The sequence below is a fragment of the Chenopodium quinoa genome, unplaced genomic scaffold (assembly GCF_001683475.1).
Source record: "Chenopodium quinoa cultivar QQ74 unplaced genomic scaffold, ASM168347v1, whole genome shotgun sequence".
Taxonomy (NCBI): Eukaryota; Viridiplantae; Streptophyta; class Magnoliopsida; order Caryophyllales; family Amaranthaceae; genus Chenopodium; species Chenopodium quinoa.
The window spans coordinates 3,674,828-3,698,119 of NW_018743122.1; the positions used below are offsets into that span (position 1 = coordinate 3,674,828).

A 23,292-nucleotide genomic window follows, 5' to 3' on the forward strand; every position below is an offset into this window, starting at 1 on the left:
GTAGTTTACCGAATGGATCCACTTAAGTATCTATTTGAGAAGTCTACACTCAATAGGCGCATATCAAGGTGGATTGTCTATTTAGCCTTGTTCGATGTTAGATTCATGCCTCAAAACAGTACAAGAAAATAGGGTACATTTTGACGCTTTAGCCTTGACGCTTTTATAATGGGTCATAATTTTCCTCCATTCACGAATACATAATTTATATATTTTGACGTTTTTAAGAGCCAAAATACATTGTGACCCTCAAAAGCGTCATTATAGTGAATAGAGTGAAATGTCACCCAACTATCAATTACATAACCCGCTAAATTAAAATTTCAACCAAAACTAAAATTCTAATATCCCGGGATAGTGAGATACTGTACCCACGTCGTCCTCACTATCAGCTCCAACATAACCTTCGACCTTACTCGCTGCTCTGAATTTTGCCTAAAAACTTTGAATCTTCACAAAAAAAGTCCCTAATTCCTTGATTTCGGTTAGCATATAATCATCTCAACCCATTTCTTACTTATCTCTTTAATTTTTTTTTTCTGTATATTTGAAGCGTATGATGTGAATTTCAGATTGAATTAATACTCTTCATAATTTGCCAAAAACGTTATCTTAATTGAGTTTTAGGGTTAATTTGTATTGTGACTTTGGATTCATCGTTGCTATTGTTTGTTGGAGAAAAATTATCAAGATTCAACCCAAAGATCTAGTATGTTTTTTTTTTTTCCTCAATTTTTTTCTTTAATTATTATGTATGTTGATAGTTGCATGCATGATAGTTATAATCTCCAATTATAGTTGAACAATTGGTTGAATTATCAAATAAATTGAGTGATTGAATTGGTTTATTATATTCTAACTTTTTTTATTGGTAAAGAAATTCACACATACAGGCTACAACCTTTTATTTCTATACTAATAGCTGATATTGTGTTTAAAGTCGATATAGAAAACTTCGCTCTGTTCTTGTTCTGAATACTGTTTGCCACAATTCTCATTGTTTTGTTTGATTGGAAATGACCAAGTATTATTATTTCTTACTTATCCAAGGATCAGAACAAGGTTGTTTTTTTTAAAAGATTATCGCTCTATTTCCCCCCTTTTCTTAGCATTTTTCCTCTCTTGACTGAAATTTATTCTGTTTTGAAAATTAGAGTAAGGACTTTTCTAGCTGTTGATATAGAAGTGTAAATACTGAAGCTTTGATATTCAACTTGGTGGAATAATTACATGCCTAAATATTTTGTTGGCCTTGGAAGCTTTAAAGCTTAAGGGCCTTTTAACAAATAAACAAATTACCGAACTATGCTTATTCTATGGAAGCTAAGACTTATATAGTCTGAAAGGCTTGTATACATTTTATACAACAAAGAAATACATGATTCTAAACCTAATTGTTAAACCCTATAATTGTTACTCGAATTATATTCTAACTTTTTTATTGGTAAAGATTTGGAAGTTCTATCCTATGTTATGGTATGTGTTTGTCTTGATTGGTAGTGTCATAGTATTCTGTTGACTGCCAATTGCAATTTAGCTTTGTGACTGTAATGCTGTTTGAACCTGTGGACTGTTTGAGAATTTATATAGTGTTAGTGTGAACTCTCTGTCTAGTTTTCTCGTGATCCGTTTGATAGGCCGTATTGAGAATGAATTTTTATGTATTTTTGTAAGGAAAGGCTCATATAAATGTCCATGGTAATGCTTGTCCATCCCTCAAGACCCCATGTATATAATCGTCATCATAAATTTGTGTCATCATTCATGACCAATTTAGAAGTGGTGTTGGGTGGTTACGGAAACTTATGTAGAAAAACACATTGCCTCAAGTTATTACTAACAAAATATTTCATTAGTGCTTCTTAAGGTGGTTTGAGTTTCATGGTAAGATAATTTTTGTCCTCAGTTTTAATGGTGTTTAAGTTTGGATACTTGAGGTACTGAAAATCACTAGGCTTTTCATATTTTGCTTTGCTCCTTTTTTTGGTTTTGATGATTCTTAACTGTTTGCATAAGGTGTTAGTGTATTCTTAAGGCCTGACCTTGTAGGCTTGTACTCACTTGAGTTATTGAATCTTTTACTAAGAGCATTATGCCTAAGTTTTGGTAGGAAGGAGTGTCGTAGTAAAATCTAATGTAAGACGGAGAAAGGACTTTATGTGGGGAAATGTTGTTTTGTTGCATTCCCTATGTTATGATTGTGTTCAATCAGTCGTTTAATTAAATGTTTACATATACATTGCATTCAAACTTGAGATTCTTTTTTAAATTGAAACAAATGCACAACTACAATTAACCAACAGATTTGTTGACCTCATTAACGCACAAGTCATCAGAGGAGAAGCTGTGGTATTTGAAGTGCAAAGAAGTGGAAAATCAAAAGCTAAAAAGCAGGAGAAACGGCTGCAAGAATTGGAGGTAATATACAGAAGCATTGCCTAACTATAATATCGTTCTGGATGAAAATTTCGGTTTTGTAACTCTAAATGTCTATAGTTGGCTGTGAGTTTTGAGCTTAAGCTATTTCTAGATCCATAGTTAATGAATATTAATTTGATGATTCATAATAGGTGATGGTATATTACCTTCTTCAGCTAAATGGGATAATAATAAAAATAGAGAGGGGGGATAAGCTACTTGAGCAAGATGTAGTTGAGGATGGACCTTGTGATGCCTTCTATCTCTTTGTTTTATTAAAATTTCTGGCATGATAAGTATTTATTTTCCCTACAACTTCTTTTTTAAGACGGGAAAGGGAGCATAATATATATTAACCACAAATTAGATTACACCAAGCTCTGCCAAGGACAGGACCTCTTGCGGAAAGGAATTTACAAACAATTGCTCCAACCCATTTGAAGGAGTAAGTCTATCAGATAAGTGTGCTACTGTATTACCCTTCCTTTTCACACGATGACAAGAAAAACTATCAAGATTGAATTGAAGTGTATTAACCACAAACTGTATTGCTCCAACCCATTTGTTTTTGTTATCACTGTTTTGAATTGAAGTGTCTTTTGAGTATTCTTTTCTCTATTTTGTTTTGGTTTAAATTTTTTTTTTTTTTTTTTTTTTTTTTTTGTCATTCTAACATAATTCGTTATATTATGTAATATATCATCTAACGTATGTATGTCGCCTGTATTTTTTTTTTTCCAGCATTCATCCTTTTGGTCACTAATTGCTTAGTTTAGCCGACTCTTGAAGACAGCTATACCAAGGTATTACTCACATCTTATATGCTACTAGTTCAAGTTATGACAGTTTAGTTTAAGATCAAGCTTTAAGATTGTAATTATTTAGTAAGCATGTTGTAATTTTGTTTGTATGGTTTGTAATGACTTTGACAAAGCAACTTAGTGATTTATAATTATTTGGTATCTCCAATAGTTCATCATCCTTGCTTTTGTTGGTTTAATTGTATATTTGTGGGTGATTTTTTTATTATTATTATTATATAGTGAGGTTTAAATAGTTTTCAATGAAAATTGCATCGATAGGTTATATTTCATATAGTAAATCCTATACCTATAACTTTTATTCCCGTTACATGGCTATAGTGATTGACCTTTCCTCAGTTTTATGATCAGAATATATGAACTAAAAGTATGCTACCACAATCTGCTTTGTTGTGTATTTTAGTTTGTGAAAAAATTGATATTTATTCTGATAAGTATGTTTTAAAATTTTCTATTTTTTTGGTCAAAATTATAGTTCCCTTATTAAAGTATTAATTATGTATAGATATGGATACAAGTTGGATAGAACTTCCGTGATGCCACACTCAATATGACAAAGGTTGTATGCAATTCATTAACTTTGCTAAGGTAGCTCGGGTAGAAGGAAAGATTCGGTGTCCATGTAAGACATGTAAAGTGGATAAATGGCTTTGTGTAAATGATGTAGAAAGACATATCTTGTTTAATGGGTTTTATAAATCATACAAGAAATGGATTTTTCATGGTCAAGGGGGTTTACTTCAGCGCATGATTGGGTGTGATGAAGGGATTACTAGCCAAGGATCCCCTCTAGATCAAACAAGGTTTGAAGGTCGAGATGATATGGGAGGCCTATTGAGATCTGCTTTTAGTTTTGAAAAACCCTTAAATGACCAAACCTTTGAACCACATGAAAATAATGAAAATGACAAGTATCTTGAAGAACCTGTCTTCTATGAAGAGGAGATTGATTTAGAATTTTCAACAACGGAAGATGAAGCTAAGTATAAGAAATTAATTGATGTTTCTGATGAGAAATTGTATGTCGGGTGTATTAAATTTTCCAAACTGTCTTTTCTTTTACACCTTTTTCACATATAATGTATGAGCCATTGGTCTGCTGAATCCTTTAATATGCTACTCAAGCTTCTCATAGACGCATTACCCAAATTTTGGAGTTCTCCTCGTCTTATTATCAAAGTAAGAGAATAATAAAAGACCTTGGCCTTGGGTATGAGAAGATTGATGCTTGTCCAAATAATTGTATGTTGTATTGGGGTGATTTTTCAAAGGAAGACAAGTGTCATGTTTGTGGTACATCAAGATGGAAGAAAAATAAGGGTACAAATGATAATGTCAGAGATCAAGATAAGACTATTTCTAGGAGTGGTGAGCCAGCTAAGGTAATGCGTTACTGTCCTCTTTTCCCTAGACTGAAGAGAATTTACATGTCCTCAAAAACAGCAGAAGATATGCGATGGCATTATACTCATAATGATAAATTGAATGATGTTGATAAGAAGATGTTAAGGCACCCTTCAGATGCATTAGCTTGGAAATCATTTGATCAACGTTATGAGGATTGTGCCTCAGATCCTCGTAGTGTTCGATTAGGACTTGCAAGTGATGGGTTTAATCCATATCGTTTGATGAACACGACTTATAGTACATGGCCTGTGGTGTTGATTCCCTATAATCTTCCACCGTGGTTATGTATGAAACCATCTTCATTCATGTTGTCTATTATCATTCCAGGTAACACAAGTCCTGGAATTGACATCGATGTGTATTTGCAGCCACTAGTCCATGAATTGAAATTGTTATGGAGTGGGGTTGATGCTTTTGATGCTTATGATGGAGAGAAATTTAAATTGCGAGGCGCTTTTCTTTGGACTATTAATGACTTTCCTAGTTATGCAATGCTCTCCGGTCTGAGCACCAAAAGCTATATGGCATGCCCTATATGCATTGATTCGACTCCTTCTGAAAAATTTGGGAGTAAGACTTGTTATTGTGGGTATCGAAAATTGCTTACATCATGTCATCCATATCGATTTGAGAGTGACAGTTTTAACGGAAGCGAAGAGCATGGTGAAGCTCCACCTCGGCCTAGTGGGACTGACATATTGGGGCTACAAGAAAATGTTGGATATGTTTATGGGAAGGCATCAAAAAGAAAGAGAGGTAATGAGAGTAACAATGAAGAAGATGTTGTCATTGGTACCAAGAGAAGCATATTTTATGATTTGGAGTATTGGGAGCATAATTTGTTGAGGCATAATCTAGATGTAATGCACATAGAAAAAATTGTGTGTGACAATATTTTAAATACTCTCTTAAATACCGATAAAAGCAGAGATAAGAAGGATGATCGAGACGCCCTTCAAGGATGGGGCATAAATCCACATCTTTGGGTTCAAGATAATCATATGCCTTCAATTTCTTATTCTATGTCTGTATAGGAGAAAGAGAGGTTCTTAAAAGTTTTACAAAAACGCAGAGTCCCTGATGGCTATGGATCTAACCTTTCTAGATGCGTGAACATGAAGCAAAGAAGGTTGATTAACCTTAAGAGCCATGACAACCATGTGTTGATGCAAGATATCCTTCCCGTCGCATTAAGAGCTTCTAATGCAACAAAAGTAATTGATTTGCGTGCAAAATTGTCTTACTTTTTCAAGCAATTATGCTCCACTGCTATTGATCCTGATGATCTAGATGCTCTTCAAGAAGGAATTGTATTAACCCTTTGTGAGTTGGAAATGGAGTTTTTGCCTTCGTTTTTCACAATCATGGTTCATTTGCCAATTCACTTAGTGGAGGAGGTTAAACTCGGTGGACCAGTACAATACAGATGCATGTATCCCATTGAGAGGTTAGATTTATTTACATACATGTCTAATCTAAATTCATTTAGAAAATCTATAAGTGTACTGTATTTTAATTATAATTTGACTTTTTGAAAAGGTACTTGGCCCATCTAAAGTCACATGTAGCTAATAAAGCCCAACCTGAAGGGTTAATTGCAGAAGGCTACCTTTAAGGTGTTAAGACTGTCCATAACAAACCTAAACGAATTGATGATGATAGTCCCAATTCTGGAAAATACTTGTGTAATTCTGGCGGTCGAGTAATTGGGAAAGAGGTCAATTTTCGTCTAGATGACAAAAGCTTAAAACAAGCTCATCGCTATGTTTTACTGCATCATTCTGATGAAATTCAAGATCTTCTCGAGCAAGTAGCAAGTATTATTCTATTTTATGAATAACCAATTATTATAATATATTCCTTCCTTTGAAGAGAATTTTTAAATCTAAAGCGACAAATGAATACACATAACCTAATCACTGAAAGTGATGAAAGTGATTGGATCATCAACGAGTTCGGAGAGTGGTTGCGAAGTCAGGAGATATATATGTATCCTAATTTGTTCAATTTTCTTACAAAAATAGCACACTGTTTTTGACTTTATATTCTACCATGATAGGTACACTCAATAGATGAAACCACCGAAGATGGGAAACTTAGAAAAATTCTGGCAGGGGGGTTGAATTGTTATGGTAAAAAAATGAAGGGCTTTATGATCAATGGGTGTAGACACCCAAATGTGTCTCCCCAAAACAAAACCCAGTGATGAATACCTTACATGTCATTTGATTATCGAACAAATCGAGAGTGTGAAAAGTCTAGTGATGAGGATGTTTTTATTAAAATATCTCTTTTTGTTTTTGAAAATATTTCTTTTCTTACCCTATTTTTGAAAAACGTGCATTATAGTTTAGTTTGGTCCATGATATGGGTCCAATAATGGTGTAGTTAGATGGAGGTTGAAAAGACCTTTCCAACGATATATTATAAGCCCAATTCCGATAAATAATGAGGAAGTTATGGCCAAAATACTAAACTGGGCTCGAACCGGATCTTACCTAAGGCCCAATGATCATGTGGAGGGTACAAAGGTTTAATCCTATTCCTAAACTAATTAAGATTAATTAGAATCTTCTATAATTTTCTAAAAGATCATAATTATCCTTTTTGAAAAGATAAGAATTAAAGAATTTGAGTTAAATAAAAACTTCCCTTTTTTAAAAACTTTCCTGTTTCTTAAATCCTAATTCTATTCGAATTTAAAGATGTTCAAAGACAGTCAGGTTTTGTTTTCGTGCCTCATAATCTTTATCAAAATTTTATATGGTTGGATAGATTTTGAAATTATCTTTCCAATGATATATTACAATATTAAATCCAAGATATAATGAAAAAGATATGAATGAGATATGAAATTCTATCCAAAACTGACACCATCCTACTATTTCGGATATATATTTTTATCTAAAAAAGATTTTAATCTGATTCTAATTGGGTTGGAAATTAGACTTCAAGAGCTTTCCAACGACATATTATATTCCTTATATGGACTTTTGGATCAAAAGATGTGATAAAAACAAAATCTGCAAAAACTTCTGTCCATCGAGTTCTATTTCGATTCGAATTCGGATTCTCTTCTTATTCTTCGACCCTCTTTTTTCTCTATAAATAGAGGCCATATCTCCCCTTTTTCAATCACCAATTCCCATCAAGAATCTCTTGTTTACTCTCTCTCTCTCAATCTTTTCTAAACTAGCTTTTTGCATACAAAATTCCGCATTCACAAGATCTAGACATACCTAGCATAGTTCGAAGTTGCCTTCGCCCTAGACGTAAAAGGTTTTAATTTCTGAGGGTTTGGTCCCAAATCTCTATTTCAATTATTTAATTTAATTGTTTGATTTATTATTTTCCTTGAAGTTACTAACGTGTGTATTTTGTTATTAGAAAGAGATACGAGACATCCAAGTAAGTGCTTTAATTGATATTATGATATAGAAATCATGTCTAGGGTGTTTTGATCTTCCTAGTATCATGTTTAGGGTAATTTATACTATCAAATATGACAATTGTGTTTCCTACAATGCTTCCTATTCTTTTCCTAATATTCATGTTATTATCATGTTAGGGTTAAAGCTTTGATTTTTAATGTTTAGTGACATGATAAGGTTTGTTATTAATCTTGTTAGTATTATGCCTAGGATCTTGCTATTATTATTATTGTGCTTTATTATTAACATGATTATTTTTATGATTATAATTGTTATAATAATTGTTATGATTATTTATTATGTTGCTTGATGCTTATTTATTGTTATTGCTTGATCACGCCTTTTATGCATGTTTAAAGGGAATTTGGTACTTGTAATCACGCTTAATAAGATAATTGATAATCTTGTTTAGGGTTAATTTGATTATAATTCAAGTGATCGCCAATAATAGTTTATTTGTGCATTAAATTCAACCAACATAGATAAAAAGGTTTAGGGTTAATCCTATTGATTGCATGTTAGTCAGAAAGCGCACATGAATACGATCAGAATAAAGTAGAGGCCTATTATTAGGGCAGGTTCAATCTCTTTTAGGTTGGATTTGTACCTTCATCCCCGAACTACCAGTCATGGTTCCAGCCCAATTGGAGTTGACGATCTCCAGGATCGTTAAGGGGTGTAACCTTCATCCTGTGAACGGTTTACAAGTTCCTAAAACTTGTTGGCGACTCTTTTGCTCTAGTTTCCTTCCCTTTGGACGCCACCATGCTTAAGTGTATGATCACAGTGGGGTTCAAGTTTGGGGTAATGCTTGAAATATTTCCTACAATGGGTATAAATTTCAGATCATGAACCGTGATAGCCGTTTGACTACCCAAAATTCTTGAATCATGGTTGAAGCAGATGGAGAAGCATACTATGGGAAAGTGAAGGATATATATGAATTGGAATATTATGGGACTTACAAAGCTGTATTGTTTCATTGTGTTTGGGTAGATATACATAGGGGTGTTGAATCAGATCAAAATGGCTCTATATGTGTTAATTTCTCAAAGTTGATGCATTCAGGAAGAAATTTGGCAAGATGATCCTTTTATTTTTTCATCTCAAGCAAAACAGGTTTTCTACATTGAAGATGAGATACGAAAAGGATGGTTTCATGTTGTAAAGACTAAGCCTAGAGACTTGTTTGATTTAGGGGATGAGTTACCCAAAGTAGATAACGACAATGAATGATTAGTTTCCTATTTTATTATTTAATTTGGATTTGCAATTGCTGAATTTAATTATGAGTTTATATTTGTCATTAATCAATATTTCCTTTTGGTAAATTTATCCCTTTACTTTTTGTTAATTCTATTTGTGAATTACAATTGATTTTCTCATTCCATCTAATAGTTATAGCAGTTTTTCATAGATATTACTAACTGAATGTCATTTGAAAATATAAAATGTTTTGTCGTTTTGATTTTAAACATAAGGCATACTTTAATGTACTCCCGTAATAATTATTTAAGTGATTTTTGTTTTGTTTTGTTTTGTACAATAGACTGCATATATGGAGTATAATAAAACAATTAACATTTAATTGCCAGTTAATATGGTTCTAGTCTGCTCTTATAATCCTTATTTGATCTCTCATTTTATATAGTTGTTGGGCAGTCCAGTCCTTGCTGCCTTTTGCCTGAAGCCTTTTCAAATTGCTGAATATTTTGAGTCAGAAGTATTCTCATGATTCTTATTGTACATATTATGTACCTTGCAGCATTTTGTAAAATGATTCAACTGATTGATTATAAAATGATAATCGGATCAAGCTATTTCACATAACCTTTTTTCACCATTAGACAGCAACGATAGTATGCATCAGTAAAGGAGGCATATCTTACGGGGGGGATAAAATAAATGATTTTAGAATTTTTTTACGTGAAGTACAAAAAAAGTTGAACATATGCAAGTTTATAGTCCTAGCCCTTTTTTCCGGTCAGATTATATCAATATTAACAATGTCTACTTGCGTTTTGGTGACAGGGTCAGTCCCAGATCATAATACTCCTGTGAAGGTAGAGGTACATGTATTTGACCCAAGCAACTTAGGAAAGCCATCATTATCTGAGGATGAGGAGTAATGATCTACATTTATGACCAGTTTACTTTGCTTGTTGCAGTTGTTTAATGGTAAGAAGTAAGTAGTATCTATATTTTCAATGTAGATCTGAAAACGATTTGGTATCCCCACAATCATGATAGCAGGTTTTTCAAACTTTAAGTAATTTAATTTTAGCATTGGTGCTGATATCGCTTTGATCTCGAAATTTTGATTATAATGTGTTGGGTTGATAATTTCTGCTGTATGATCTATTTGTATTTTGTATCACTATGCAACTAATTATGTTGTTTGTGAAAATAATGTCTTTAAATTTATGTACTGGGGCTCCATGTGAATATTACTTGGCTTGATACTTTATTTTCACTAAAATATCCAAACATCTGCCCTTAATCATAACATCCCCATGTCTTCTATCACACATTGTAAATTGACATCATGACATGTTATTGTTTCCACTCTTTATTTGGATATATTAGCAGGAACTTGTGAAAGATAATCAACTGGGCTTTGATGAATAAATAAATAGAATCAAGAATAAAAAATAACTATGACACTAACAGCTACAGTTTTAATTCTAATACTGGAATTTGGCCTAAAAAACTTTAATTTTGCACTAGGTTGATTATAATTAGAGGGTAGATTCTGATTTCTTATAAGGCATGTTTCCCTTAGTTGATTGCATGCATGTGTAATTATATTCTCTTGCTAATAAACTGTTCGAAAAAGGCTTTTGCTCGTGCAAGGTTTGATCATGGGAACTTGAAAATCAGAGAGTATTTATTCTAGAAGGCAACCAAGTATACTGGCATTTGTACATAATGTAACCTGTAGTTTTCGCAGCAAAACAGTTTACTTTTACCTTTTCTGATGTCCATATGGTAAAGCTAGGTTAGTTGTGGAAACTCATCTTGTATTTGTTTCTTGCACATCAACTCAAGGACCTAATAATACAAGTTTGGTCTAATTATGCGGAGTATTTCTATTCTGACTGATCCTGCATTTCGTCCATGTTTATCTTATGAAGTAGCAGGTGTTTTTGGATTCACGTTTTTTCTGTGTTCATCTTATCTAGTAGCCAATGCAGATGTTTTAGATATTTTTTGTTCCATTGCCACAGAGTGGTCACACAGTAAATTTTTTCATCTTGCTGCATCTCCTAAGGTCTGAGCTTTTCTGACAAGGAAATGAGGCACATCTAAACAACTATAATCTGTCTGATATCCTATGCTGCAAACATAACTTCTGACTAGTTGTATTTGTTTCTGTTAATAGGTGTCTCATAATGAGTTACAAAAGTAAAAGAACTGCTTTAACTCTTGGCGAGGCTCAATTTTCTTAAAATAAGAAACCCACTTCGACATCCTTACAATCTAAGTCCAGCCATATTGCAGTGTCACAATCCAACTTTTCAGAGTCTTCTAACCCATCCACCCAATGTGGACCATTTAGCCCTCCGACACTTGGAAGATCACAAACATTTGGACACATATCGCAACCAATCAAATCTTCTATTAATGAATCAAAACCCACATCTACATCATCTTCATCTGTAGCTGCTGCATCAAAAGCAGGTATGCCAACTATATATAATTCCATCAAACTCCAAACATAAGATGTCATCAAGACCTCCTTTAATCCCATCACAACCTAGATCGTATCCTATGTTACAATCTGTAACACCACAAACATCACAACTCCCTCATAAAGAAACACTACAGCCTCACAAAGGAACAACTCAACCTACTAAAGCATCAAAGCAGCATAAGGCTATAGAGCATCCGACTATTCCACCTTTTACTAGAGCTAAATCTGGTGCACTGCCGTCACAAGAAACAACACAAGTCCCTCATAAAGAAACAACTCAGCCGACTAAAGCATCAAAGTAGCCTCAAAAAGCTACAGAACATCCGAGTAAACAACCTTTTCCTAGAGCTAAAACAGGTGCACTGCTGGTGGCAGCTACACAACAACCTATTGTCTCTCCTTAGACTGGAGCTAAATCCCAATTAGAAAGAAGAGTTGTTTCACCCTTGGAAGCTATGCAACAAACTCAAAAGAAGCATCCTATGATGTCTTCTAATTTTTGAGGTGAACCCTTGACACAACCTCAAATGAATACAACCTGTTCAGTGGGACTCCAAAAGGAGAAGTCTCATGCATATATTCATGCTGAAAGCAACAAAAGGTTAAATTTTAACTCTGACGAACCTGAATCTCAGTCAGAGAGTGAAAAAGAGTTGACTGAGTCAGGTGGAGTGGACAGTGGTTGTGGCATTTGGTAAGTGTAAATGTATATTTAATATTATGTGCTTTGTTTTTTTCCTTTTCGGATGTTTTTTTTTTAATTGTTTTACACTTACCTAATTTCATTGTTTTCAAAGATGTCGATGGAACACGACACCTTGTGAAGGGTTCTGTTCAGCCTCGAGATGTGTGGAATAATGCACCAGGATTTAGGTACTTCGTCCAATTTAATGAATTCAACCAACCTCTTCACAAAGGTGGCTCCATCCTTGTGAGTTTCTTAGGAGACATTGCTAAACGAGAAGAATTTTGTCCCGTGGGAATTTTAATTTGGCATAAGTTGAGCTCGAATATGAGAGGCAATATTGTTAACCTTGTTCAGGTACGCCTTTTAATCGTTCACCATGAATATATAATCTTACTTTCATCAATACACTTATAATCTATTGCATGCCTGACATATGCTATGGTTCTCTGATATATGACATATGATATAATTATGAATGCCACAATAATAACTCACATGTAGTATGATACGCTATAAGTTATATATGCTATATAGATTAATCTTAATTTAACTTTATTTGTACATTTACTTTAAGGCACATTTTCTGTTACTCGAAGGAAAGGAAATGAGGAATGCTATTTTGAAGCGTATTGGCAAAGCATGGAAAAATCATAGATATGCATTAAAGAAGGATTATTTGATCCTGTGGAAAAAACGCGTGAGCAAAATTATGCTAGTATACCTGATGGAATCACAATTCAAAATTGGAGTTTTCTGGTTGATTATTGGCTTTCATCAGACACCAAGGTTTGCATTTTGATTTTTACGGGAATTTTTTGTTTATAGATAAGCTCTGTATAACCGTTTTGTATGTTGTCAAGTTGTTAGTAACATTTTAGTAGGATATAATAAATGAACAATCCTAGATGTGTGAGTAACATTTTGGTAAATATGTTGTTTATCCTGATCAACTCCTCCCACAATGTCGTCTAATTCTTCATAAGCGATAACCTATGACCAGCAAATCTATAAACTTATAGTCTTTATAAGGAACAAAGCAGAGAGAGAAAAGAGTATACACAATGAAACAACAGTAATGGACCTCCTGTATTCGCCGCTGATGCTACAACCCTTTTCCTTTGTTGTCTCTCTAATAAGCCACATATTCTCTCCTTCCCTCTTATCTTGCTGTTGCAAATAGTCGTTTGCTTGTGTTAGCATTGCATCCCATCAGATATAGTTAGTCACAAAGGTTTAGAGATCTCAAATCCATTATATTTACACAGTACACGTGTTAGTGAGAACAGAGGCTAGCTTCCATCAAACCAACTCACTACCTAATCACACAAGCAGATCTGTTATATTCTGATTATAGTGGTTTTAGTGTGATGTAACTTTATTTCTATCTCATGCTAACCATGATTTTAAATAAACAGAAAATGTCTGAACTCGGAAAAGCTGCTCGTGCGTCGCAAGTTCTCGTGCGCAAGAGTGGTGCTAAAAGCTTTGCAAATCGCAGAGCTATTCTGGTATAATTATCCTTCATTTTATTTAGTCCTAAAATTTGCATTTAGCGTTTTTTTTTTCTGTTTGACTATCTTACAAGATTTGGAAGAAAATGTAACTTCGTCAATTTAAAAGACTTAAAATAGCGGAAGTTAAATGTCGGATATTTGTATGTTTCTCACATTGCAGAAAAAACAAAAAGGAGATTTCAGTGAATTGGAGTTTTTTTAAAAGTGTTTATAGCGAAGGAGATGGAAGATTCAAAGAGGGCACAACATCTCATCATCAGTTTGTGGTATATATACCAATGAAAATCAGTTTTACCACTAATTTATTAGCTCTTTGCCAAGTCTTCTAGTTTTCTTATCATGTAACAGGAGGATGCAATCAAGAAGGTGCAAGAAAGCCTTGATTACTCCTCTTCTTCCATTCCCAAGGTTGATATTGAAAATGAAGTTTTCAATCAACTTATGTATCAAGGCGAGATCCCTAAGCGTCCTCTAAATTATGGCTTTGGTGTGATGCAAAGCGACATCTTTGGAGTGGAAGGACATTTAAGGAAAGAAGGGTCTTACTATGTCAACAATAGTGATATGGAAGTGGAGAAGTTGAAGGTTGCACTGTTAGATATGAAGAAGCAAAATGAGGATGTTGATGAACAAAATCAAATATTGAAAACAAAATTTGATGCAGTTGGTTCTATGATGGCACAGGTTTGGAAGGCAACACGCAGTGGAAATGTTTCATCAGAAGTTATAGATAATGCAATACAACTACTTGATTCTCAGGTTTGGAATAAACCATTTCTTTTTTTATCCACTTCCTTTTTTTTAAAATTTCCTTTCATTATCTGTGGCAAGATTAAAATTGCATGCATGAACAATGTAAGAGGAATTACTTAGAATTACATGCTGTGGAAATTATTCATTAAAATCAACTTTACTTGTCTTTAAAATTCCCTTACATTATCCTTAATAAGAATATTACCAGTTGAGTTAAGCACCTCAAACCATGCTTGGTATATTTAAACAGATAAGGGAGAGGCAAGTACATATATTATCAAATAAAAAACAAAGAAATGAAATCAATTACATGCATTTCCAGTGAATCTTATTGTTGCCGGGTTGTTGTCTTGATTTTGTTGTTGCCTACTTGTTGTCTTGATTTTGTTGTTGCCTAGTTGTTGTCTTGGTTTTGTTGTTGCCTGGTTGTTCAATTAATGTTATGTTGCTGTAGCTGTTGCATAATTTTTCAGTTTGGTGGTGTTTTGAGCAAAGGAGCAGATTTGAACAAGTTATAATTGCTATTTGGAAGGGCCATATCTTCTTCAATTTATGTCCAATTGAGTGATTCTTTTTTTTTTTTTTTTTATTTTGGTTGTTATTCAATGTAGATTACACATAAAAATTCACCATCAGACCCCGAAGCCAAGTATGAAGAAGAAAAGAAGTAGATGGGTCTGATGATTTTGAAAATTGCACATTGTCCATCTTAAACATTAGTCCATAAAATAGATTTAGACTCATTAATGTATATAAATATAATGCATAAAATAATAATAAAACAATCACTCATTAATGTATATATATATATAATGCATAAAATAGATTGATGTAATAATATGTCATGAATGCAACATACATAATAATCATGCATGCATATGTTTAGATTAGGTAAGAAGAGTCTTACAGAATTTGGGATGGCATTTTTGATAGTCTTCATGTCACTAATTTGAAACTTGGCAGTAACCACCTTTCTTGGCCAAAGCTCCACCCTTTCAATTCCACTAAGCACAGAACACTAAAACCGAGCTAACCCAAATATACATCAAACCTTCCCATAATCCCATTTTCTTTATGCTCCCTTTCTTCCTAAAACTTTGGTCATTTTTACTTGACATAACTATTGGATGATTTTGAGCATCATGATAAAGTTGCTTACCATTCTCCGATGAAATCTGTTGTGAGCCTTCGCCTTTCCCTTGCTTACCTTTACTGCTGCCCTTGGTGGAGAAGTGTTGTCAGTCTTCCCCTTTCCCCTTTCCCCTGCTGCTGCTGCTGCTTTTGTCCCATGCTGACTGGTGGTGGCTATGGGTTCATTGCAAGATTGCTATTTTAGGTGGTTTTAGGTTCGATTAGGGAGAAGTGGTGTTAGTTAGAGGCAAGTTAGTACGTTTTAGGTAAATGTTTGAAAGTTAGTCATTTTATATAGCTAGATTGATAAAGAATACAGTAAAAAAATATTCACCATTTATAGATAATTAAAAAATTACTTATGGTTGCTGCGAGTGTGATGAAGTATGTTTCTGATTATGGGGAGAATGCTAGTAGGGTGTTCAAGCCCCCTACAATGCTCACTCCTGTTGTGTCTTCGTGGAAGTGCCCAGGGGCTGGTTGGGTTAAAATTAATTGTGATGCTCACATTGGCCAAGCTACAAGGCTAGGGGTCGTGATTAGAGACGATTGTGGTAATGTGGTGGCTGCTGCAGTTCGAAGGGAGCATGCGGGGTGGGTTCCTTCTCTAGCCGAGGCTGCTGCTTGTAGATATGGGATGCTCTTGGCGTGCAGGTTGGGGTACAGCAGAGTGATTATTGAAAGCGATGCCCATCTTGTTGTACGTGGTCTCAAGCAGCGAATGCAGGGGTTTGATCCCTTTAGTTTGCTATTGAATGATATTTTATCTATTGCTAATTTGCTAGTTCTTTTTCTGATTTGTCGTTTTCTCATATTAAAAGGGCAGGTAATACTTGGACCATAATGAGCATACATTCTGCAGTTTGTTATCTTTATCCCTAATATTTGAATAGGAATGTCATTTGTTATTAGCCGAGCACATACCGCCTTTACTAGCAATGGGTTAATTACTTGTGTTGTGTAAGAAAGTGACTATTTAGTACAAAAATTCTTGTTAGCTAGGCGTATCACTGGACAATTTTTTTCTTGGTTTACGTTCCTCTATGGTAAATATTTTCTGTTTAACTTCTCTAATTTTGCAATACTACTACTACAATAATTGTGCACATATCAAATTTTCTTCGCAGGTTGTTGATGATGTAGGTAGCAATGGTAAAGAGTAAATGAAGAGCGTGATTTGGCTTCAAGCACTCTTATTATATATATGTGTGGGTATTTATTAGCTTTGATAGCGTTGTGTGTAATTAGTTTGAACATCTTTTTTAGGAAAATATCTATATATCTCTGTATTGAAATACTACACTTGTTTAGTTCAATTGGATGTATAACATTATTATGTAAACGGATTTTTATATATATGTATATATGTGTGTTTTTTCTATATATATATATATGTTACTTTTTGTAAATACATTTTCATCAATTATGATTTTATATATTATTATTATTATTATTATTATTTTATTTGTTTAAAGTTTTATATAAGTACTTCATTAATTTAATTTTATCAATTTTCGTCCAAAAAAAAGGAGGGGGGGGGGAAAAGTGATGCTTTTATAAATAAAAGTTATTGGTGGTATTTAAATTGTTGGAAATAATATATCATCATTTTGACACACAAAAGTGTCGCAATTTTATAAACAATGACTAACAAAAGCGTCACAAGTTTTTGGACATTAATAATGGTGGGAAATATAGCCCCCAATTTGACACACAAAAGTGTCATAATTTAATAGTAATGACTCAAAAAAGTGTCATAATTTTTTAGTAATGACACAAAAAAGTGTCATAATAATTTAGCGATGACACACAAAAGCGACATATAATACTTATAAATTGACACAAAAAAGCGTCAAAATATTTTGGCTTCAACAATTTTGACGCTTTTTAAAGCGTCAAAATAGAAAATTATGACGCTTTTTAAGGTCAATATATGTACAAAAAAGTGTCAAAATGTGCCTTGTTTTTTCGTAGTGAAAGGCTATCAAAGGATCTGTGGTCTCAGATTTCCTAGCGGATTTCCCAATAGAAGATTCAACGCCAATACGCGACAATGAATTTCCAGACGAAGACTTGATGGTCACAGAAGATGATACTTGGACTTTATACTTCGATGGAGCCTCAAACCAAAAGGGATGTGGCGTTGGAGTATTATTAGTATCACCTAAAGAAGAGCACGTTCCAATCTCAATAAAGCTAGATTTCGACGTTACCAACAACGCTGCTGAATACGAAGCATACGTGGTAGACCTTGAAACAGCTTTGACATTGGGAGTAAAGATATTACGAATATTTGGGGACTCTTCATTAATCATCAACCAAATTTCTAAAAGATGGAAAGTAAGGAGTGAAAGTCTAGCCCCTTACCAAACTTATCTAGAAACTCTCACCAATCAGTTAGAAAAAGTAGAATACACTTATCTACCTAGAGAGGAAAATAAATTTGCTGATGCTTTGGCAAGACTAGCCTCAATGGTTAGGATTCCTACGAAAATTGAGCAAATGCCTCTAACTATAGAGAAAAGGCACAAATCGGCTTATATTCAAGCCATAGAAGATAATGAATTGATATAAGATGAAGAAGAAGAAGAAGTAGAAGAAGAAGAATAAGAACCGTGGTATACAAATATACTTAATTATGTCACCAAAGGAAAATACCTTCCTCATGCTGACAAAAGAGCAAAACGAGCATTAAGACTCTTGGCTTCCCAATACGTACTCATAGACAACGAGTTACATAAAAGGGTACCTAAGTGTAGGGCATATTTGAAGCATTATCCCTAACTTGAACCCCACTGTGATCATACACTAAAGTATGGTGGCGTCCAAAGGGAAGGAAGCTAGAGCAAAAGAGTCGCCAACAAGTTTTAGGAACTTGTAAACCGTTCACAGGGTGAAGGTTACACTGCACCCCTTAACGATCCAGGAGATCGTTAACTCTAATAAGTCTAGAACCAAGACTGGTAGTTCGAGGATGAAGGTACAAATCCAACCTAAAAGAGATTAAACCTGCCCTAATAATAGGCCTCTACTTTATTCTGATCATATCCATGTGCGCTTTCTAACTAACATGCAATCAATAGGATTAACCCTAAACCTGTTTATCTATGTTGGTTGAATTTAATGCGCAAATAAACTATTATTGGCGATCACTTGAATTATAATCATATTAACCCTAAACAAGATTATTAATTATCTTATTAAGCGTGATTACAAGTACTAATTCCCTTTAAGCATGCATAAAAGGTGTGATCAAGCAATAACAATAAATATCAATATCAAGCAACATTATAATAATCATAATGATAATCAAAACAATAATCATCATAATAATAATTATAATCATAATAATCATGTTAAAGCATAATAATAGCAAGACCCTAGGCATGATACTAACAAGATTAATAACAAACCATATCATGTCACTAAACATTAAAAAATCAAAGCTTCAACACTAATATGATACTAACATGAATATTAGGAAATAAAGTAGGAAGTATCGCAGGAAACACAATTGTCATATTTGATAATAGAAATTATAGTTATTACCCTAAACATGATACTAAGAAGATCAAAACACCCTAACATGACACTAGGAATCATAATAACAACCTATACATGATTTCTATATCATAATAACAATGTAAACAATTAAAGCACTTACTTTGATGCCTCGTACTTCTTTCTAATAACAAAATACACACGTTAGTAAATTCAAGGAAAATATTAAATCAAAAAAATTAAATTAAATAATTGAAGTAGTGATTTGGGACCAAACTCTCAGAAATTAAAACCTTTCACGTCTAGGGCGAAGGCAACTTCGAATTATGCTATGTATGTCTAGTGCTAATGTATGAGGAATCGTGTAAAGAAAGCTAGACTAGAAAGAGAGAGAGAATCAAGAATTTCTTGATGAGAGTTGGTGATTGAAAAGGGGGAGATATGGCCTCTATTTATAGAGAAAAAAGAGGGTCGAAGAATAAGAAAAGAATCCGAATTCGAATCGAAATAAAACTCGATGGACAACAGTTTTTGCGGATGTTGTTTTTATCATATCTTTTGATATAGAAGTCCAAATAAGGCATATAATATGTCGTTGGAAAGATCTTGAAGTCTACTTTCCAAACCAATTAAAATCAGATTAAATTATTTTGTAGATAAAAAGATATGGCGAAAATAGTGGGACGATGTCAGTTTTGGATAGAGTTTTGTATCTCATTCATATCTTTTTCGTTATAGCTCGGAATTAATATTATAATATATCATTGGAAAGATAATTTCAAGATCTATCCAACCATATAAAATTTGGATAAATATTATGAGGCACGAAAATAAAATTTGACTGTCTTTGAACATCTTTAAATTCGAATAGAATTAGGATTTAAGAAAAAGGAAAGTTTTAAAAAAGGAAAGTTTTTATTTAACTCAAATTCTTTAATCTTATCTTTTCAAAAGGGATAATTAAGATCTTTTAGAAATTTATGGAAGCTTCTAATTAATCCTAATTAGTTTAGGAATATAATTAAACCTTTGGACCCTCTACATGATCATTGGGTCGTAGGTAAAATCCGGTTTGGGCCCAGTTTAGTATTTTGGCCATAATTTTCTCATTGTTCATCAGAATTTGGCTTATAATATATCGTTGGAAAGGTCTTTTCAAACCCCATCAAACTAAATGATTATTAGACTCTTATCATGGATCAAACTAAACTGGAATGTACATTTTCATAAATAAGGTAAGAAAAGAAATATTTCAAAAACAGAAAGAAGAGATATTTTAATAAAAACATCCTCATCACTAGATGATAAGTGACTTTTATGTCACTTCTAGGGTGTTTATTGAGTCATTTTCCGGCTTATTTTACAACAATTTAACTCATTTTGTTCTTTATTTCTATTATTTGCTAATTCTCATCTTTTATCTTTATTTTATGTATTTTAGTAGTTTTTAATAGTTTTTAGCTTATTTTCATAATTTATTTAATTTCTCTAATTTTCTATGTTTATATTTTAAGTTTTTAGTTCTTGTTATATAATAAGTTCCTAGTTTCTCACATTTTCTTATTTGTTTTAATTTAGTCATTTATTTTGATTTACTAATTTTATATTATTTTTACTTCGTTTTATTTTATTATATTTTGTTCTATCCTCGTGTCGGTTTTTTGTTGTAGGTATGTTCGGGTTACTTAGTTCTATTTTATTTTTCTCAATCCCTTTGTTCGGTTTTGTGTGTAGGTGTTCGGGTTTTATGTCAAGTGAGTTCGGTTTTCGAATTCATGTCAAAATTCAATAGCCACTTCAACACACCAAACAACCACCAGAGTAGCTCCCCTGCTCCCATAAACCGCACCTTCCACCAGCCACCAAAATCACCATCAAACGCACCCACCTATCACAGCCACAATAACGCCCACAACAACTCCAACTCACCTCCAATCTACCGCCCTGAACCACCAACAACAACCAGCCGCATCAACTCACCACGACACCAAGCAGAAACCCCTCTCCCCCTTCATTCACCACCTCACGCACTGCTCCCTCACGCAACCAGTAGCTCACAAACCACCAACAACCTTCATTAGCCCCCGGATTCACCACGCACACCAGCCAAATTGCTCCCAATTCCCCAACAAACAACAACAATTAACCACCGTCAAATAACCGCAGCGTCGCCACACACTCCTGAACAGCCCCTGCTTCACCGTCAACCAAAACCCACAGTAATCAACCACCAATCACCTCCGCAACAGCCATCACAATCTCCTGCTCCTTCGCGCACTGCAACACCACTATACCACACACAACAGTCCTCTAAAACCACGGCAATTAACCGCACCTCTTCCCTGCAATTCTCGGCCACCGCAAATCCAAATCAACCCCATCAATTCGCACAAGCATCACCCAAATTCAGAGCAATTTAAGTTCATTTGGGTTCGAGCAAACTGAATAGGAGTTCGATTGAAGTACGAGTCAGAAACTTTTGAGGTTTTGTAATTTGAAGAGGTGTGGTCGAACACACCCATGGTTCGACCGAACCAACCCTGTAGTTCGGCCGCACCAACCCATGGTTCGACCGAACCATTTCACGAGCTTCGCGTGTGACTCTTATTGAAAATCGGACGGCCGCGATTAAGTTATTCTTGATGAAGATTTTGCTGATTGATGTCGATGAAGGGTGAAGATACGTGCGATGGAATTGATGATGAGAATCAGAGCAACCACAAGAAAGGGGAATTGGGGGTCTGATTGTTTTTGTGGGATTTGTTTGTTTTTCCCCTTTTTAATTTCTTTTTCCTTTCCTTCCTTTTTATTCTTTGTTTTGTCATTTAATTAGTTTAGTTAGTTTTCTTTTTATTTGTCTTTTATTTTCCTTGTATTATAAATACCCCTTTTGGGGTTAATACTCTCTTAACTTTCAATCAACATTTTTTTTTAGATAGATTAGATTAGTTTAGCCTCTTTTATTTTTCTCTCTTAGGGTTAGATTAGGATTTTCTCTCTCTAGTTTAGGAGTAGTTGTAGAGAGAGAAAGCTAGGATTTCCATGGAGTTTTTGAGATGTTGAAGAAGCAACTTTGTGGAACTTTTTCTCATCTATTCAATGAGCATTTTCTAACTTTCTCTTATCTTTATTTCTTTGCTTAATTCTTAGTTTTTGCTTTTTGTTTGTTGATTTGAGTAGATTAATTAGTTTGTTTGTTTAATCTTGTTTTTATTCTTATTTTACCTTGTTTTCCATGTCTTTCTTCATTATGTTAGCTTAGGTCTTGCTCTAGGGAATTGGATGAAGGTTATATTAATGAATTGAATGATTAATTGTGATTAGTATGAAATTATTTCTTGATTATTGTGTATGGGTGATGCTTTTATGGATTAGAATCTTTCTTGCTAATCGATTCTATGCTCTTAATTGTGCTTTCAATCAATTGTGCGAGAGTGAGTTGGTTGAGAGCCCTAAATTCTTCCATACCTTTGCTAGGCTAGTTGCACGAGAGTGAATTAGTTTAGTAGGATAATTAACATGCTTAATTGTGCGAGAGTGAGTTAAATGTGTTGATGTTCCTAATCGAGGTCATTTTCATCTATTTGTATGATGTTGTTTAATACATTGATGTGATTGGATTCCACTTTCCCTAGTTTTAGTTGTTTGTTCGTAGTCGTGTTTAGTTTAACCTCTCTCTATCTCACGACCTTTACTAGTAGTCTAGTTGGCACAAATTAATACACTTAGTCCTTTTGGGTTCGACCCTTTACTTGCCACTAACTAGTTTAGTGTAAGTTTAGGTATTATAAATTTCTAATGTGGTTAGGGTTAGTGGTCCCAACGACCTACTTCCACCCTCGATCACTAGACTTTTCACACTTTCTCTTTATTCGACAATCATATGATATGAAAGGTATTCATCACTGGGTTTGGTTTTGGGGAGACACATACG

General features: G+C 33.9%; 1 protein-coding gene across 5 annotated transcripts; it reads left to right on the forward strand.

The window, feature by feature from the left end:
* The first annotated feature begins 326 nt into the window (after nt 1-326).
* On the forward strand, nt 327-17,217 carry LOC110731990. 5 transcript variants are annotated; one of them, XR_002513409.1, is made up of 11 exons: nt 327-2,418; nt 3,160-3,221; nt 8,034-8,054; nt 10,109-10,255; nt 11,460-12,465; nt 12,569-12,813; nt 13,034-13,245; nt 13,875-13,967; nt 14,134-14,239; nt 14,322-14,732; nt 16,985-17,217. XR_002513409.1 is itself a non-coding variant. In XM_021911907.1 (3 exons), exon 3 carries the CDS (start codon nt 4,484-4,486, stop codon nt 5,678-5,680), a length of 1,197 nt encoding a protein of 398 aa, XP_021767599.1. In that variant the 5' UTR covers nt 327-709; nt 2,304-2,418; nt 3,160-4,483; the 3' UTR covers nt 5,681-6,878. The 5 variants fall into 5 exon arrangements, 3 of the variants coding, with proteins under 3 accessions (XP_021767599.1, XP_021767600.1, XP_021767601.1); XR_002513410.1 differs by lacking the exon at nt 8,034-8,054; XM_021911907.1 differs by lacking the exons at nt 8,034-8,054; nt 10,109-10,255; nt 11,460-12,465; ... (4 more) ...; nt 14,322-14,732; nt 16,985-17,217 and having other exon boundaries at nt 327-709; nt 2,304-2,418; nt 3,160-6,878.
* Nucleotides 17,218-23,292: the final 6,075 nt, after the last annotated feature.

Coding starts and splice junctions, on each gene's coding strand:
- LOC110731990 (XM_021911907.1), top strand. CDS start 4,484: ATGTTGTATTGGGGTGATTTTTCAAAGGAAGACAAGTGTCATGTTTGT.